Genomic DNA, 18086 nt, shown 5'->3' on the forward strand with positions numbered 1-18086 from the left:
GCCCCAAAATTGAAGAGATGGGTGGACGCTGAGACACAGAATTTACAGGAGGAAATCAGAAACCTCTGTAGGAGGTAGAAAATCTAAACCATAATTGATGACTTGCTGGAAGCTCAGTGTCAGCAAGTTTGAGAGTTAAAAATTCCAGGCCGGGCGCAGTGGCTCATGCCTGTAATCCCAGCATTTGGGAGGCTGAGGTAGGCAGATCATGAGGTCAGGGGTTCAAGACCAGCCTGGCCAATACGGTGAAACCCCATCTCTACTAAAAATACAAAAATTAGCTGGGTGTGATGGCACACGCCTGTAGTCCCAGATACTCGGGAGGCTGAGGTAGGAGAATGGCTTGAACCTGGGAGGCTGAGGTTTCAGTGAACCGAGATCGCGCCACTGCACTCCAGCCTGGGTGACAGAGCGAGACTCCGTCTCAAAAAAAAAAAAAAAAAAAAAATTCCAGGAAGACCCAGTCATAGGAGGACTGCCCCACTTCCCCAATTTTATCTCCAGGACACTACCAGGTTTTCACAGTAAAAACTAGAGAAAAATCCCGTTATGCAACCTAAAGGAAGAAGAAAAGCAGCCAGTTTGAAATATGCTCGGCACGCTGTGTCCCTTGTAACAGGCCTGCCTCAAGGGAAACGACTTTACCAGAGTCTAAATGACTGGAGGGCTGCTGCCACCTAACCGGCCTAAAAAAAGAGAAATCCAACTCCAGCCCCCTCTTGCATTCCGTGTGGGAGAAGGGGCCTCCGGCTTCCTCTAGCTATCTCGTCTAACTTAAAGGGCAGGGGAGACTGAGAAGCACTTGTGAATGTCACAGCCCAAGGCAAAGGCTTTACTAAAAGACTTAGATCTAGTCATAGGACTATTGAATGCTTCCCTCTACTCCCACATCTAATGACCACATCACTAGGGCTCCCGTATACTAACACAGAAATTCAACAGAAAGAACTGCATATCTCAGACTATATTTAGGAAAAACTCACTAGGGTAATCCATAGACAACAGAAGAGACAAGACCAGGACACTGACGGAAATTTTAGCCTCTGACATGTACGGTGACAGCAAACACAGCCTAGCTTCTAGCCAGATAAACATAAAAGCTCATGCTAAAGGCCTACTTACCTCAGTTCCTTTTACCAAACATGTCATGTCCAGCATTCATCAAACAATTACAAGACATGCTAAAAGACTGAAACACAGTTTGAAAAGATTTAACAAGCATCAGAAACAGTCTCAGATAAGGCAGAGATGTTAAAATTATCAGACCAGGAATTTAAAATAATTATGACTAAGGCCAGGCACAGTGGCTCACACCTGTAATCCCAGCACTTTGGGAGGCCAAGGTGGGAGGATCACCTGAGGTCAGGAGTTTGAGACCAGCCTGACCAACATAGTGAAACCCCATCTCTACTAAAAATGCAAAAAAAATTAGCCGGGGGTGGTGGTGCATGCCTGTTATCCCCGCTACTTGGGAGGCTGAGGCAGGAGAATCGCTTGAACCCAGGAGGCAGAGGTTGCAGTAAGCCAAGATCACGCCACTGCACTTGAGCCTGGGCGACACAGTGAGACTCCATCTCAAAATAAATAAATAAATAAAATAATTATGATTACTATGTTAAGGTCTCTAATAGAAAAAATAGACTATATGCAAGAACAGTGGGGTAATACAAGCAGAGAGATGGAAACTCTATGAAAAGAAAATGCTCAAAATAAAAAACTATTAACAGACATGAAGAGTGCCTTTGAAAGGCTCATCAGTAGACTGGATATAGCTGAGGAATGCATTAGTAAACTTTAAGAATTGTCAATCAGAATTTCCAAAAAAAAAGTGCAATAAGGAAAAAAACTGAAGACAGAAAAATTATACAAGAACAGCAGTACAATTACAAATGGTGTAATGAATATATATAATGTGTGTGTGTGTATATATATATAAATAAACAGGAACACAAAAAAGGAAAGAAAGGGAAAGAAGAAACATTTCAGTCAATAATGATTGAAAAATTTCCTGAATTAATGACAGGCACCAAACCACAGATCTAGGAAGCTCACCGAACACCAAGCAGGATAAATACCCCCAAAAAATACACTGAGGAATATCATATTCATACTGCAGAAAATCAAAGACAAAGAGAAAAATCTTAAAATAAGCCAAAGTAAACAAACAAACAAACAAAACCCAAAAATCAGGCCAGGCGCGGTGGCTCATGCCTGTAATCCCAGCACTTTGGGAGGCCGAGGCAGGCGGATCACGTGAGGGTCAGGAGTTCGAAACCAGCCTGGCTAACATGGTGAAACCCTGTCTCTACTAAAAATACAAAAATTAGCCAAGTGTGGTGGCAGGCACCTGTAATCCCAGCTACTCGGGAGGCTGAGGCATGAGAATTGCTTGAACCCAGGAGGCAGAGGTTGCAGTGAGCCAAGACCTCGCCACTGCACTCCAGCCTGTGCGATAGAGCGAGACTCAGTCTCAAATAAATAATAATAATTTAAAAACAAAAATCAAACTAACAAAAAAACAAAAACCTTACCTATAAAGAAGCAAGGATAAGAATTACCTGGGAGTACTTTGCAGAAGCCATGCAAACAAGAAGAGAATAAAATGAATCTAATTTTTAAAGTGTTAAAAGAAAAAACCCACGAACCTAGAATTCTGGATTCAGCAAGATTAACCTTCAAAAGAGAAAGAAAAATATTTTCTTAGACAAACAAGAATTGATGGAATTTATTGCTAGCATATATGCCTTGCAAGAAATGCTAAAAAAGTTCTTCAGAAAGGAGAAAAGGTGATAAGGTCAGAAACTGCCATCTACATAAAGAAAAAAAGCGTATTAAAGAAGGAATAAGTGGATATAAGATAAAATATTTTCTTGTTAATTTGACAGATGACACTTTGTGTTCAACATCATAATTCCAATAGTGTTTGTAGTAATTTTAGTTTATGAATAACTGAAATTAATGACAGAAATGTTATAGAGGATGAGAGAGGGCTTGGGAATTCTGTTATAAGGAATGTACACGATTCAAGAAGTGGCATAGGGTTACTTGAAAGTAAACAAGTTAGTTATAAATATCTACTGCAAACAACAACAGCATCAATCAACTGGCTACCAGTAAAGAAAAAAAAAAAAAAGAAGAAGAAGTACAATTGATCAATTGATATGTTAAGACAGGAGAAAAATGCAATCATACAAAAATTAGCTGGTTGTGGTGGCTCACCTGTAGTCCTAGCTACTAGGAAGGCTGAGGCATGAGAATTGATTGAACCCAGGAAGCAGAAGTTGCAGTGGGCCAAGATGGCGTCACTGCACTACAGCCTAGGTGACTGAGAGAGACTCTGTCTCCAAAAATAAAAAATAAAATGCAATCATATAAAATGCTCAATCAAAGCCACAGAAGGAACAGGTGCAGTGGCTCACACCTCATAAGCCCAGCACTTTGGAAGGCTGAGGTGGGAGGATCACTTGGGGCCAGGAGTTCGACACCAGCCTGGGCAACATAGTGAGACCCCATCTCTGCAAAAAAACATGAAAATTAGCCAGGCATAGTGGTGCATGCCTGTAATCCTAGCTACTCAGCAGGCAGGAGGTAGGAGGACTGCTTGAGCCCAGGAGTGAGCTTTGATTACATCATTGCCTAGGTAACAGGGCAAGACTCTATCTCTAAAAAAAAAAAAAAAAAAAAAGCCAGAGAAGGTAGAAAAAGAGTGAAAAATTTTTTAAAGAAACAAAAAATAAAGGCAATGAAGATAATAGTAACAAATGTGTTATACATTGATCCAATCATAACAAGAATCTCTTTAAATATAACGGTCTGAATATACCAACTAAAAGAGACTGTCAGAATGGTTAAAAAAGAACAACAAACTATATGTTGTCTACAAGAAGCCTATAATAGCCAAGCAAGGTGGCTCACATCTGTAATCCCAGTTACTTAGGAGGCTTGAGATGGGAGGATCCCTTGAGCCCAGGAGTTCAAGACCAGCCTGAGCAATATCGTAAGACCCCATCTCTAACCAAAAAAAAAAAGAAATCTAAAAACAAAAAAAAGAAGCCAATTATAAATACAAAGACACAGATAGATTAAAAATAAATGAATGAAGAAAGACATATCATGTTAACCCTAATCAACAGAAAGTTGGAGTAGCAATATGAATTTTAGACAAAGCAGACTTCAGACCAATGAAAATGATCAGAGATAAAGAGGTACATTACATAATGATAAAGAGGTCCATTCACCAAGAAGACGTTACAAGTCTTAATGTATATGTGCCTAATAAAAGGGCATCAAAATGTATGAGGCAAAGGAAAACACATGAATCCACTATTACAGTTGGAAATTTCAACATCCCCTGTCAGAAATGATAAAAATCACAAAGGACACAATTGAAATGAACAACAGCATCAATCAACTGATCTAACTAGCATTTATAGACTACTTCATTCAAGAACAGCAGTACACACGTTTTCTTCAGGCTCACACAGAACATTCACCAAGACAGACTACAATGTACAAACCTTAACAAATTTTAAAGAATAGGAAAGTATGCTGTCAGACAACAATGGAATTAAACCAGAAATCAATAACAGAATGATAGCTGGGAAACTCCCCAAATACTTGATGATGACACAACACTCTTCTAAATGACACATATGAATCAAAGAAGTATCAAGATCTATTTAGAAATATTTTCAACTAAGTAAAAATTAAAATACGACTGATAAAAAGCTATATACTTATTAAAAGGATGCAGCAAAAAGGAGTGTAAAAAAATTAGAAAAGAAGAAATATTTCAAATAAATAATCTAAGCTTCTACTTTAGAAGTTGGAAAACCAATAGCAAATTAATTCCAGAGTAAGCAGAAAAGAACATATAATAAAAATTAGAGTGAAAATCAACGAAATTAAAAATAGAAAATCAATACAGAAAAACAACAAAATCAAAAGTTGGGTCTTTGAAAGAGGAATAAAATTGATAAGACTCTATACAGGTTAAGAAAAAAAAGAGAGAAAATACCAATTAGATTCTATCATATACTAAGATCAGAAGTGAAAACGGGGCTATCACTACTGATCCCATGAACATTAAAAGGATAATAAAGAAATGTTTAAAAAACAGGATAACAAAGAAATACTATGAACAACTCCATGATCATGAATTTAGTCACCTAGATGAAATGCACCAATTCTTTGTAAGACACAATCCATGAAAACTCACAGAGGGAGGAATAGATAATCTGAATAAACCTATATTTATCAAGAAAATTAAATCAATAATCAGCAACCTTTCAAAACAGAAAGCACCAGGCCTAGGTAAGTTCACTAGTGAATTGCACCAAATATTTAAGAAAGAAATTATACCAATTATCTATAATATATTTCATAAAATTCAAGAGGAAGTATTTCCTAACTCATTTTATGAGGCCAGCATTAACCTAATACCTGAACCAAGTGAAAACATTACAAGAGTGGAAAATTACAGATCAATATGTCTAATGAACATAGATGAAAAAATCCTCAACAAAATACTGGCAAATCAAATCCAACAATGTAAAAAATAATTATACACCAGGATAAAGTAAGATTTATTCTAATTACACAACATTGGTTCGACGTTTGAGGATCAGTTAATGTAATCCATCACATCAACAATGTTGAGAAGAAAAATCGTAATTTTAACAGAAGATGCAGGAAAAGCATTTGACAAAATGAGGCAGCCATCTATGATAAACACAGATGGTCCCTGACTTGTGATGGTTTGACTTATATTTTTTTGACTTTATTATGCTGCAAAAGCAATATGCATTCAGTAGAAACCATAATTCAAGTTTCAAATTTTGTTATTTTCCCAAGCTAGCAATATATAGTATAATATTCTCTCATGATGCTGGGCAGCAGCAGTGGCAGTGAGCTGTAGCTCCCAGTTAGCCATGCAATCACAGAGGTAAACAACCAATATTCTATAGTATATTCAATGCATTTTCAACTTACGACGAGTTTATCAGGACGCAATCCCATTTTAAGTCGTGAGGCATCTGTACTCTCAGTAACTAGGAATACAAGAAACATTCTCAACTTGATAAAGAACATCTACAAATAACCTATAGCTAATATACTTTATGGTAGGAAAGTAGTTTCCCACTAAGATCAGGAACAAGACAAAGATGGCCCCTCTCACAACCATTCAACATCATTCCAAAAGTCTTAGCTAATGCAATAAGACAATTAAAAAAATAAAATCTGGCTGGGCACATTTGCTAAAGCCTGTAATCTCAACACCTTGGGAAGCCCAGGCAGGAGGACTGTTTGAGCCCAGGAGTTCAAGACCAGCCTGGGCAACATGATGAGACCTCAATTCTACAAATAATAATAATAAAATAGCCAAGCATGGTGGTGTGCACCTGTGGTCCCAGCTACTAGGGAGGCTGCGGTAGGAGGATCACTGGAGCCCAGGATGTCAAGGCTACAGTGAGCCATGATCATGCCACTGCACTCCAGCCTGTGCACTCCAGCAAGACCCTTCCTCAAAAAATTTAATTAAAATAAATGAAAATGTAAAAAACACAAAATCTAAATATATTGGAAAGGAGAAAATAACGCTGCCTTTTGTTTGCAGATAATATGCTTGTCAATGAGGAAAATCCCAAAGAATCAACAAAAAATGCTGGAACTAATAAGTGACTTATACCAAGGTTGCAGAATACAAGGTCAATATACAAAGTCAATTGTTTTCTTCTATATTAGCAATAAATAATTGGAATTTGAAATTAAATACATAATACCATTTCTACTAAAAAATAAAATAGGTGGCTGGGCACAGTGGCTCATGCCTGTAATCCTAGTACTTTGGGAGACCAAGGCAGGTGGATCACGAGTTCAGGAGTTCAAGACCAGCCTGGCCAATATAGTGAAACCCCATCTCTATTAAAAATACAAAAATTAGCAAGGTGTGGTGGCACACACCTGTAGTCCCAGCTACTCGGGAGGCTGAGGCAGAAGAATTGTTTGAACCTGGGAGGCGGAGGTTGTAGTGAGCTAAGACTGCAACATTGCACTCCAGCCTGGGTGACAGAGCGAGACTCCACCTCAAAAATAAAATAAAATAGGTATAAATCTCACAAAATGTGTAGATCTATTTGAGGAAAACCATAACACTGATTAAAGAAATCAAAGAAGATCTAAGTAAATAGAGATATTCCATGTTCATGGATAGGAATACTCAATAGTATCAAAATGCCAGTTATTCCCAACTTGATCAATAGATCCAACACAATTCCAATCCAAATCCTATTTTGTGGGTATCAACAAACTGATTCTAAAGTTTACAGGGAGACGCAAAAGTCCCAGAATACTCATCACAATATTGAAGAAGAACAAAATTAGAGTACTGATATTACCCAACTTCAAGAGTTAATGTAAAGCTACAGTAATCAAGATAGAGTGATACTGGCCAAAGAATTGACAAGTAAATCAATAGAACAGGATAGCCCAGAAATAGACCCAAAAATATGGACAACTATCATTCAAACATGATCTAAATGTAAAATAAACGATTATAAAATACTAGAAGAAGAAAGGAGAAAATATAGTGAACTTGGATTTGGTAATAAATTTTTAAACACAAAGTTAAAAGTACAATCTATGAAAGAAAAAAATTGGTAAGTTAAACTTCATTAAAATTAAAAATTTCTGCTCATTGAAAGATACTGTTAAGAGAAGTAAATGCCAAGTCAAAGACTGGGAGAAAATACTTGAAAAAGACATATCTGATAAAGGATTGGCATCCAAAATACAGAAAGAATTGTTGAAACTCAACAATAAGAAAACGAATAACCTGATTTTAAAAATGGGTGAACGACCTGAACAGACACCTCACTCAAAGATGTTACATAGGTGGAATATAGGCATATGAAAAGATGCTCAGCATCATTTGTGATCAGGGAATTGAAATTAAAACAGCAATGAGGTTCCACTACACATCTATTTGAACAGCTAAAATCTAAAACACTGACAACACCAAATGCTAATGAGTATATGGAGTATTAGGAACTCTCATTTACTGCATAATGCATAATGGTACAACCACTTTAAAAAAGTTAGGCAATTTCTTACAAAGTTAAAATTAGTCTTACCATATGATGCAGAAATTGAGCTTCTTGGTATTTACTTTAAAGAGGTAAAAACGGATGTCCACACAAAAACTGACACACAAATGCTTATAGTAGCTTTATTAGCAATTGCCAAAACTTGGAAGCAATAAAGATGCCCTCCCATAGGTGCACAGATAAAAAAGCTATGGTATATTCATATAATTGAATATTACTTAATAATAAAAAGAAATGAGCTACCAAGTTATGAAAAGACAAGGAGGAGCCTTGAATTCATATTACTAAGTATAATAGGCCAGTCAGAAAAGGCTACATACAGAATAATTCCAAGTATATGACATTCTGCAAGTCAAAACTATGGAGAGAGTAAAAAGATCAATGGTTGCCAGGGGATGGGAGGGAAGGGGCGGAGGGGAAGAGGGACGAATAGGTGAAGCGCAAGGGGATGTTTCAGACAGTGAAACTATTCTATATGATACTGTAATGGTGGATGTATGTCATTATACACTTGTCAAATTCGTAGAATGTATAACACAAAGCTAACGCAAACTGGGAGATTTAGATAATAATAATTTAAAAATAGTGGTTCATCAGTTGTAACAAATGTGCCACATTGACGCAAGATGTCAATAACAGGGGAAACTATTAGGTGAGGGATGTCACTGAAAGGAGGATACAGGACTCTATGTGTTTGCCATTCAACCTTTCTTTAAACCTAAAACTGATCTAAAAAATAAAGTCCATTAACTAAATAAACAAAATCTTTCTAAGCCACTTAAACATTATTTTAATTCTATTCTTCTCTTACTAAAATGTATCAAATGTACACTCTGTCTGACAGTCAAGGCTTCCATAATCTTCCATTTTACCAGTTCAGGATTACTTTCATTATTTCTATGAGACATTCTCCATTGTAGGAAGATAAAGTAGATGCCTTATGGCCCCCACAAACCATATTCATCCTGAATACTGTGTTTCACTGTTGCCATTCTCTTTATGAAACTCATCTCCCTTCTGCTGATCTAAATGATCCTATTCCTTTAAGACTGGTTTAGGCCGGGCGTCGTCGCTCATACCTGTAATCCCAGCACTTTGGGAGACCAACGCAGACGGATCACGAGGTCAAGAGATCGAGACCATGCTGGCCAACATGGTGAAACCCTGTCTCTACAAAAAATACAAAAATTAGCTGGGCGTGGTGGCGCAGGACTGTAATCCCAGCTACTCGGGAGGCTGAGGCAGAAGAATAGCTTGAACCAGGGAGTCGGAGGTTGCAGTGAGTCAAGACTGTGACACCACACTCCAGCCTGGTGACAATGCGAGACTCCATAAAAAAAAAAAAAAAAAGATTGGTTCAAGATCTCTCTCTCCCATAGAAACATTCCCAAAGACAGTAGCTTTTCCTAACCTTCTTCTCTTATTATAATTATAGCTTATACCAAGAAGTAAAGGCCTATACTATTTTCTCTAATATGCTCCTTATGGTGTTAATAGGGAATAGTTCTGTCTTCTCAACTAGATGGTAAATTTATTCTGCTTTATATCTTTCAAGTTTTATCCACAACATCTTAGGGATTAATAGAGTCTTGTTAATGAAATAGTTCCTAGGATATTACTTCATCTTTACTGGTAATCCAAGACCATGTGTATATTAATGACTGTGTCCTCCAAGAACAAACAGGAAATTACATGTTAAGATCAGAAACTCCCTGGTAAAATCAGGACAGTGAAACATCTAAAGCCTCCTTAAGTTACATACTGGCCTTGCATCTTAAAATGTCAACAATATAATACATAATACCATATACTATATATAAAAACATGATGCAAGAGATATCAGTAATTCCTATCAAAATATCATACAATCTAATACACTGATACTAGAAAGAAAGAAAGAGGGAGGGAAAGAGAGAGAGAAAGAAATAGAAAAAAAAGAAGTAAAACACGACATACTTTGGGAAGATGAAAAGGCTCTATTAGCATTAATGACATTAGCAAACTGCACGCAGTTGAGCTTATAACCTTCTAGTGTCACAAGCTATATATGATGTGTTTGGTTTCTTGATCATTACTGTCAGTACCCTATGAACCATTCTCATTCAAAGTCAAAGTAAGAGCCTTAATACTGACAGTGGAGAAGAATTGGTCTACCAGTTTAGAATCCCTGATTGTTGTACCACTGCTCCAATAGGTTGACAAGTGTGGGAGAATGATTGGTATTTGTATTCCAAAACATTTGCCATTTGCTGGGCTACAGCAAGTGGGGTGAGAAGGAAAACTTCTGAAATATGAGAGCATTTTATGAAATCATTAGACATAGTAATGAACTACTGGGAAATCAAGCAATCAGAAGTGGTATGGTCAAGAGCATCATTCCCAAGTCTGACAAGCTCTTGTGACACATCAGTCTCTCAATCACGTAAGAATAGCAATTGTCAATGTATTGCTACAAACATGAAGATTTATAGTAGCAAATTTTAATACAATGTATAGTTAATATAAGCTTTAATTTATTTAGTTTTAAATTCTTAACGAGAAACTTACCTTGCAGAACTTAACTTCTGCCTCTAAATGATGAATATATTGAGACTGGTCATAAATAATATGAACAAGGTCGTGCATAGTAGGCATATTGGTTTCCTCATGTTCTAATGACCTCTATGACAATAAATAAATAAATAAATAGACAAACAAACAAATAAATAAATTTTAAAAAGCCAAATTAAGCATGTTTGGATTTAGCAAAGAATCAGTTGTTACCTTCTCCATACTCAATTTTGCACTGATGTGATAGAAACATACGATTGATCACAATGTAGCTTATAGTCTTGATACAGTTTGGATGTTTGTCCCCCACAAACCTCATGTTGAAATGTAGCCCCCAGCATTGGAGGTGGGGCCTGGGGGAGGTGTTTAGGTCATGATGAATGAATCCTGGTGCTATCCTCATGATAATGAGTTCTTGCTCTGAGTTTTGGTGAGATCTGGTTGTTTAAAAGAATGTGACACCTCTCCCCACTTCTTGCTCTGGCTCTCACCACATGAAATGCCTGCTCCCCTTTCACCTTCCACCATGACTGAAAGTTTCCTGAGGCCCTCACCAGAATGAGATGCCAGTATCACACTTCCTATACAGCCTGCAGAACCATGAGCTGATTAAACCTCTTTTTAAAATAAATTACCCAGCCTCAGGCATTTATTTTTAGCAACACGAGAATGGACTAATACAAATACTTGCTTCTCTATCCTATAAATTCCACAAATACACAAGATTCATGGATGTGAATATCATTTTTTTTTAAAGATGGATGGTGAAAGTGGTTATAAAAAGCACATATAGTGAATGGAAAAATGCTGGGGTAGCAGTAGTATAACTGGCTTGGAATAAACTATTTTAACAAATTGGAAAAACAACATTCCATTCAGTAATGCTGAGATACAAGGGACAACTCTCTCCAAGAAACTGCCATGGAAGAGGATTTGCTAGCTAAAACTGCAGCAGCTCCGTGAAGGAGAGATTCTTTAGGAAGCGTTTGATGCCAAGCCTGTGTCAATGCGATAAAATTCCATTTCAAAAAGGATACATTAGCAAAATGTAGTTTTTGATTTTTGACTCTAGTATTGAAGGCAATTGAAGTGTATGCTGTTCTGGAGCATAGAACCTCCAAGAGTAGAGCCCTAAAGTAGAGATACACTGCATTGAGGGGTCCAACAAAGAGATTTCAAAAAAACGCTAATGCTGTTTTAGCTCTGTAGCATTCCTGGAACTGATTGTTAATGTATAGTTTACCTTATCTTAAAATAGTTTGTAAAATCATATACCCATCACATGATTTTTTTTTTTAAAGGATGAGGAAATCAGGAAAAGGGAAAACAAGGGTCAACCAGTTAAACAAAGCCAGAGGAAAGCTTGAAATGAGGCACAGTGTCTGTTTCTCAGCCACTCTCTTTCTCAGCACAGCAGACATTTTAAATGATAATCAAGTACCAGCTATCATGGCAGAATAAAATAAAATAGAGCTTTGCTTTTTGGTATATTTAAGAAATTTAAAAACCAAAGTAACTCTAATTAAATGAATTATCTGTCATGAGTAGAAATCAAACAATTATAATCATCCTCCATTAATAGAAATAGGTTCAGAAGTTAGGCAAATATAAATTACTACTATGAGTATACAGGAGGAAGTCAATGGGAAAAATTAAAAGCTCAAGCTAATATTGTATGAAAAATGTTCACATGAAATTATTTGTGTCTACTTTGAAGGGCTTTAGTTTGGATATCTACATTTTAAGACAATAAGTAATAACTTTTTTTCCATCTCAACAGTGCCTCAGTTTTACTTTCAATATATGCATGTATTTCTAATATGTTATACTGGCTATGCAAGTGCATTCTAAAGGTATAATCTTAAAAAGCTAATTATTACTATTATGGTTTATAATTATTACATGTAGCCTGTATACATATAGAGTCTAAATTCCATTCTTTTACATAGCTCCATATAAATAAACTTGTGTATTTTAAAATGCACTCTGTATGTACTAAACTGATTCTCTTAGTGAAGGTCTTCCTGCCTGTCTGGATTCAATAAGCTCCATAATATCACTGCTCAGACTTTAAAAAGCAAATAAGCATGTCTGAGCATTCAACAGATAAAGCAACTTCATCTAGTAGACTTAAAAGCATTCCACCAGTCTGTGCTTAAGAGCATGCTAGAAACCAGATGTCAATAGTAATAAATTTATTAAATAATGAGAAGTTTTACTAACATTATAAAATCTGTATCTATAAATTTAGAATATGCATATGAAGTACATTTCTCTAAAGTGGGAATTAAGCTTAAAAGCATGTGTCAGCCTGGAATGAAGTGTTCGTATGGGAGTGATATTCTGATATTTCAGTGGTGAAGAAAAGAAAGTGACATGTCTCCATACTTTTCAGCATATAGGCATTGTATTGAACTATAAAACACATTGAAAATGTGAGGTGGTTACTTGCTGCTATGACATGTTATATTTATGTAACACTTCATAGGTTTCTAAAGAATTTTAAGTATGTAATCTTATCTCATTATTCCAAAAACTCCGTGAGACAGGCACAATATCTTAGAGAGTATGTGATAGACCCTAGATAGAACTAAGCCCTTGACTATTATTTTGTCCACTTAAATCTGGTCCACAGTTCTTTCACTCACATCTATCTCAGCCTTTAGCACATAAAATGCTTTAATCAGAAATAATACACTCTGCCAAAGCAATAACAAACAACTTCAGAAGAAATACAGCACCACTTCTTATATATCATACTATTTTATAACCATATATTTTAACATATAGAAGAACATTACATATTAAAACGTATTATTTTGAGGCCGGGCGCGGTGGCTCACACCTATAACCCTGGCACTTTGGGAGGCCGAGGCTGATGGATTTCCTGAGGTTCAGAGTTGGAGACCAGCCTAGCCAATATGGCGAAACCCCATCTCTACTAAAAATACAAAAAATTAGCCTGGTGTGGTAGTGCACATCTGTAATCCCAACTACTAGGGAGGCTGAGGCAGGAGAATCGCTTGAACCAGGGAGGCAGAGGTTGTAGTGAGCCGAGATCATGCCACTGCACTCCAGCCTGAGCAACAGAATGAGACTCTGTCTCAAAAAAATTAATTAATTAATTAAAAATAAAATGTATTATTTTGACACTCAAAATTTAAAAAATATTACAAAGGAGGGCTATAATTATAATTAAGTAACTTCTAAAAATGATCAACAATAGATATGACCCTCTAAAAAAGAAATTACTAAAATAATGACTATCTTTTACATATATTCTCCTGACTTATATAATTTATTGATTTATTATATATTATATATTTATATTACATATTTTGCTAACAGTTGCAAAATAAATTCTCCAAACTATTCCCTTGTTCCCATTTCCCAAGTGAATAATAAATTTAAAAAATCAAGATTCCTTCTGCCATGGAAATCTATTTTTCCAGCCAAAATAATCAGAGGGAAGAGAATTACTTTTAATGTTTTTTACTATTAGCATGCCATGCTTAAATTTTTTCTGCAACATGTACTACAAAATAACACAATACAGTAAAACATAGGAATGCTTTGTCAACTTGGAAAAGTTGATACTTACCAAGGGGGACATTTTTCTTCTTCTTGACGGAGATACTTCACTTTCCTTATCTGCTTGTTGGCGCAACAAATCTTTGAGCTGATTAACTATACAGCAAAAGCAGAGGGTTTATTAACCTTATTTGAGATCCATGGTTTCTTACCACCCATCCAACCTTCCAACTAATAAAAATTGCTGATATATTGTGCATCAAGAATTCTGCTATCAACTGGGGATACAAGACCAACATAAAAAAAAAAAGAATTTCTACCCCTTAAGAGCTAAGACTCTAGCAAGGAAGAGAGAGACACTAATAGATACAAAATAAGTTTGTATGTAGACCTAAAGCTATGCACAGTGCTACAAGAAGAGGAAGAACCTAACTGTGCTTGTTTTCACAGAGGAGATAACACTGCAAGGATGAACAGGAAGGAGTTCACCAAGCAGAAAAGGATAAGAAAAATTCCAATTAGAAGTCACTGCACATGTCAAAACATAAAAGCATAGAGAGGAGGTTATTATAATTAGAATATGAGTTGTGAGATGGATGACTAGCATGAGAAGTATACAAAGATGAGCCGAAGAGGCAGGTTGGAGCTATCTTAGGAAAACACTGTTATTTTATAACTAAGAATTTTGGGCTTTAGCCTATAAGCATTGGGAAGTCAAAGGAAAAAAAGATTAAGCGAGGGAATTAAATTATCTGATTTGTGTTTCAGGAATAACATCATAGCAGCAGAATGAAGAATGAATGGAGTTATTATGCTACGGAGTTTAAAAAATTCACTATGCATCATTCAGACTAGGATTGACATTCATACTCACCAGCATGGCTCTGTTGTAATTCGGGCCAGGCTGTCCTGGCATCCTTGTTTCCCACACTGGTGCTAAAAGAAAGATTTGGTGCATCTTCTCCAATAGTGACATCACCTTCTTTCAGGGCACATTTCAGTTGGTGAATGCTTCTACTGGCACGTTCTGCAAGAACAACCTGATGAAAGTTAGGATCAATGAAATTTGGTTGACCAAACGGACACTTGCTCAAGAAGGCGGTTTTTAAAAGTGAAATCATTATTTCTCGTACTTTATGGAAAAAATGCAGAGTTCTGTTTCTAGCTTGCTGAGGGATGTGCCAAAGATGGTGAGAGAAGGTTAACTTCATGGTTTAGAGGTAGGACTTGATGATCTCTAAGGCCCCTACCACTGTAGCAGTTGATTTCACTACATATAGCACCACCAGCGAGGAGGATTAAATGACAGGACTCTTCCCACCAGCTCCCATTAAACAATAACTTGCTAAGGGAAGTGCTCTCCTTCCCATCATGCCTGACTCCTTTACCAACCTGGAGACAGAGCGGGACAAGAGGAGCAGTGGGGAGGTGGGAAGAGCCAGCAAGAGGGACTGCGTCACACCCAGTTCCAACCTAGGGAAGCCTCATTGTCCCTGGGGACAGGAAATCCCTCCCCCCACCAAGAGACATCCACATGTCTGGCCTAGTTTTGATCAAAATTTGCATAGCTGAAGTGCTTATAGTGGCAGCCCCGGCAGTACAGCTCTTCCTATATACTGCTGGCTAACCACACCTCATAGATTCTTGGTTAGTGCAACTGACCACCCCTAGAACACACAAAAACTGTCTAAAATGAAGTATTTTAAGGTATATTACTGCGATAGTTCATCTCTAAAAATAGCCTCCAAGGGGCTGCGCTGAGATCGCACCACTGCACTCCAGCCTGGCAACAGAGCGACTGTTTCAAAAAAAATAGCCTCCAAGGAACCCAGCCTCATTCCCTTGTTCTCTTCTAATCTGAAACTGACTGGGCCTGTAATCTGCATTAACCAATAGAATGCAACAAAAGTTATACCATGTCAGACCCAAGCCTCATCTTTAAAAGGACTGGCAGCTTCTGCTTCCTCTTGGAATGTTTGCTTTTGGGAGCCCTAAGCCGCTATGTAAGATATCTGGCTACTCTGCTGGAGAGACCTGTGAAGAGCATACGTGGAGAGGAAGAGAGAGGCCCTGAGACCCCATGAAGAAAGAGAAAAACCCTCCCCGCACTGCACCCCGCTGCCCAACTCTGACAGCCCAGTCCTCCAGAGGACTCCAGCACCAGTGGCCCTGTAACTGCAATGGCACCAGAGACCTGATTCATTACCAATCATGTATGAAAATATATTTATAAACATATATTCTGTAGGACCTTGAAAAGCAGTTTCCATTTTCTCCAAGTGCACTGATTTCAAAGTTTGGAACAGAAACAAAAGCAATGTTAGTACTTAATAGAAAAAAATGTCTATGTTATACAATATCTAACACAGTTTCCTTACTTGCAGCAACTCATTTTCTACTTTGATAAAAGAAAACATGTATTTCAGGTCAGGGTTCGACAATGAAATTCTATTACTCAACTATGCAAGAGACACAGTTAATTTATCTCCATATTTTTCTCCATACCAGTCCTATGTCCACACAGATCTTTCTTTGAAATGAATTTGGCGCTGATTACTAATGAAAACTGGCCTCCTCTGACTCATCATGAGTTTAAGGAAGTTCAGATAAGATGCATTCCTGGTTTTGGGAATATATGAAACTGTGATAGTTTTACAATAACTTAGTATTAGAAAATAGAATAGAAAAGCGATTTGGTCACGGAAAAGGAAAATCAAAGTGTTACATGATAAGCAATTCAGTTCACGGAGCTTTAGATTTATACCCTTAAATCCACGAATAAAACACTTATCTTTATTGAATCTATTAGAAAGGAACGAGACCGTTTGACTAACATAAAAACGTATTCCAGGTAAAAGCATTGCGCCGTTGTTGATTACGGAAGAAAAAGGAGTGTGGCGTGACCATGAGGAAGAAAAAGAAAACAAGGAACTATGCAACCATGAAGCAAACGCTTAGTCTCAGAGATCAGAGGCTTAAAGAAAAGGATAGATTAAAACCTAAAGAGAAAGAAAAGAAGGATCCCAGCCCGTTAAAGGAAAGAGAAGTTCGCCAACACCCTTCCTGCTTATTTTGCCAATATAATACACAGCTGGGCCCACCCTACCACATCCTCGTTGATACCAACTTTATCAACTTTTCCATAAAAGCCAAACTGGACTTAGTGCAGTCAATGATGGACTGTTTGTATGTCAAGTGTATCCCTTGTATAACTGATTGTGTAATGGCTGAAATTGAGAAATTGGGGCAGAAGTATCGAGTGGCTCTAAGGATCACCAAGGATCCAAGATTTGGACGATTACCATGTACACACACAGGAACCTATGCACTGACTGCTTAGTGCAGAGAGTAACTCAGCCTTAAGTGTGTGTAAGTGTTACATTGTGCCCACAGTTGACCGGGACTTTTTTTTTTTTTCTTGAGAGGGAGTCTCGCTCTGTCACCCAGGCTGGAGTGCAGTGGTGCAATCTAGGCTCACCGCACCCTCCGCCTCTCGGGTTCAAGCGATTCTCCTGCCTCAGCCTCTCTAGTAGCTGGGATTACAGGCACCTGTCACCACGCCCGACTAATTCTGTATTTTTTTAGTAGAGATGGGGTTTCTCCATGTTGGTCAGGCTGGTCTCAAACTCCCGACCTCAGGTGAAATCCGCCCGTCTCAGCTTCCAAAAGTCTTGGGATTACAGGCGTAAGCCACCACGCCCGGTGACCGGGACCTTAAAAGAAGGATCCATAAGGTTCCTGGAATTCCTATCATGTATATTTCTTTTCTTTTCTCTTTTTTTTTTTTTTTTTAAGACGGAGTCTCGCTCTGTCGCCCAGGCTGGAGTGCAGTGGCGCGATCTCCACTCACTACAACCTCCGCCTCTCAGGTTCACGCCATTCTCCTGCCTCAGCCTCCCG

General features: G+C 37.6%; 1 protein-coding gene and 1 pseudogene across 4 annotated transcripts in view; one reads left to right on the forward strand and one right to left on the reverse strand.

Annotated features, from left to right (window-relative positions):
- SDCCAG8 (SHH signaling and ciliogenesis regulator SDCCAG8) overlaps nucleotides 1-18086 on the reverse strand; it is a 265497-nt gene that overhangs the window by 236253 nt on the left and 11158 nt on the right. For 2 of the 4 annotated variants that reach the window (XM_054550178.2, XM_009247821.4), the window contains exons 2-4: nucleotides 15061-15226; nucleotides 14257-14342; nucleotides 10653-10766 (exon numbers count right to left, since the gene is read on the reverse strand). In XM_054550178.2, the coding sequence (XP_054406153.1) occupies nucleotides 10653-10766; nucleotides 14257-14268 (126 nt within the window). In that variant the 5' untranslated portion in view covers nucleotides 14269-14342; nucleotides 15061-15226. The remainder of the gene's footprint in view (nucleotides 1-10652; nucleotides 10767-14256; nucleotides 14343-15060; nucleotides 15227-18086) is intronic. The other 2 variants (XM_054550173.2, XM_002809243.6) reach the window with 1 other exon arrangement.
- On the forward strand, nucleotides 17092-17549 carry LOC112129448 (rRNA-processing protein FCF1 homolog; annotated as a pseudogene).

Source organism: Pongo abelii, chromosome 1 (genome assembly GCF_028885655.2).
Source record: "Pongo abelii isolate AG06213 chromosome 1, NHGRI_mPonAbe1-v2.0_pri, whole genome shotgun sequence".
Taxonomy (NCBI): Eukaryota; Metazoa; Chordata; class Mammalia; order Primates; family Hominidae; genus Pongo; species Pongo abelii.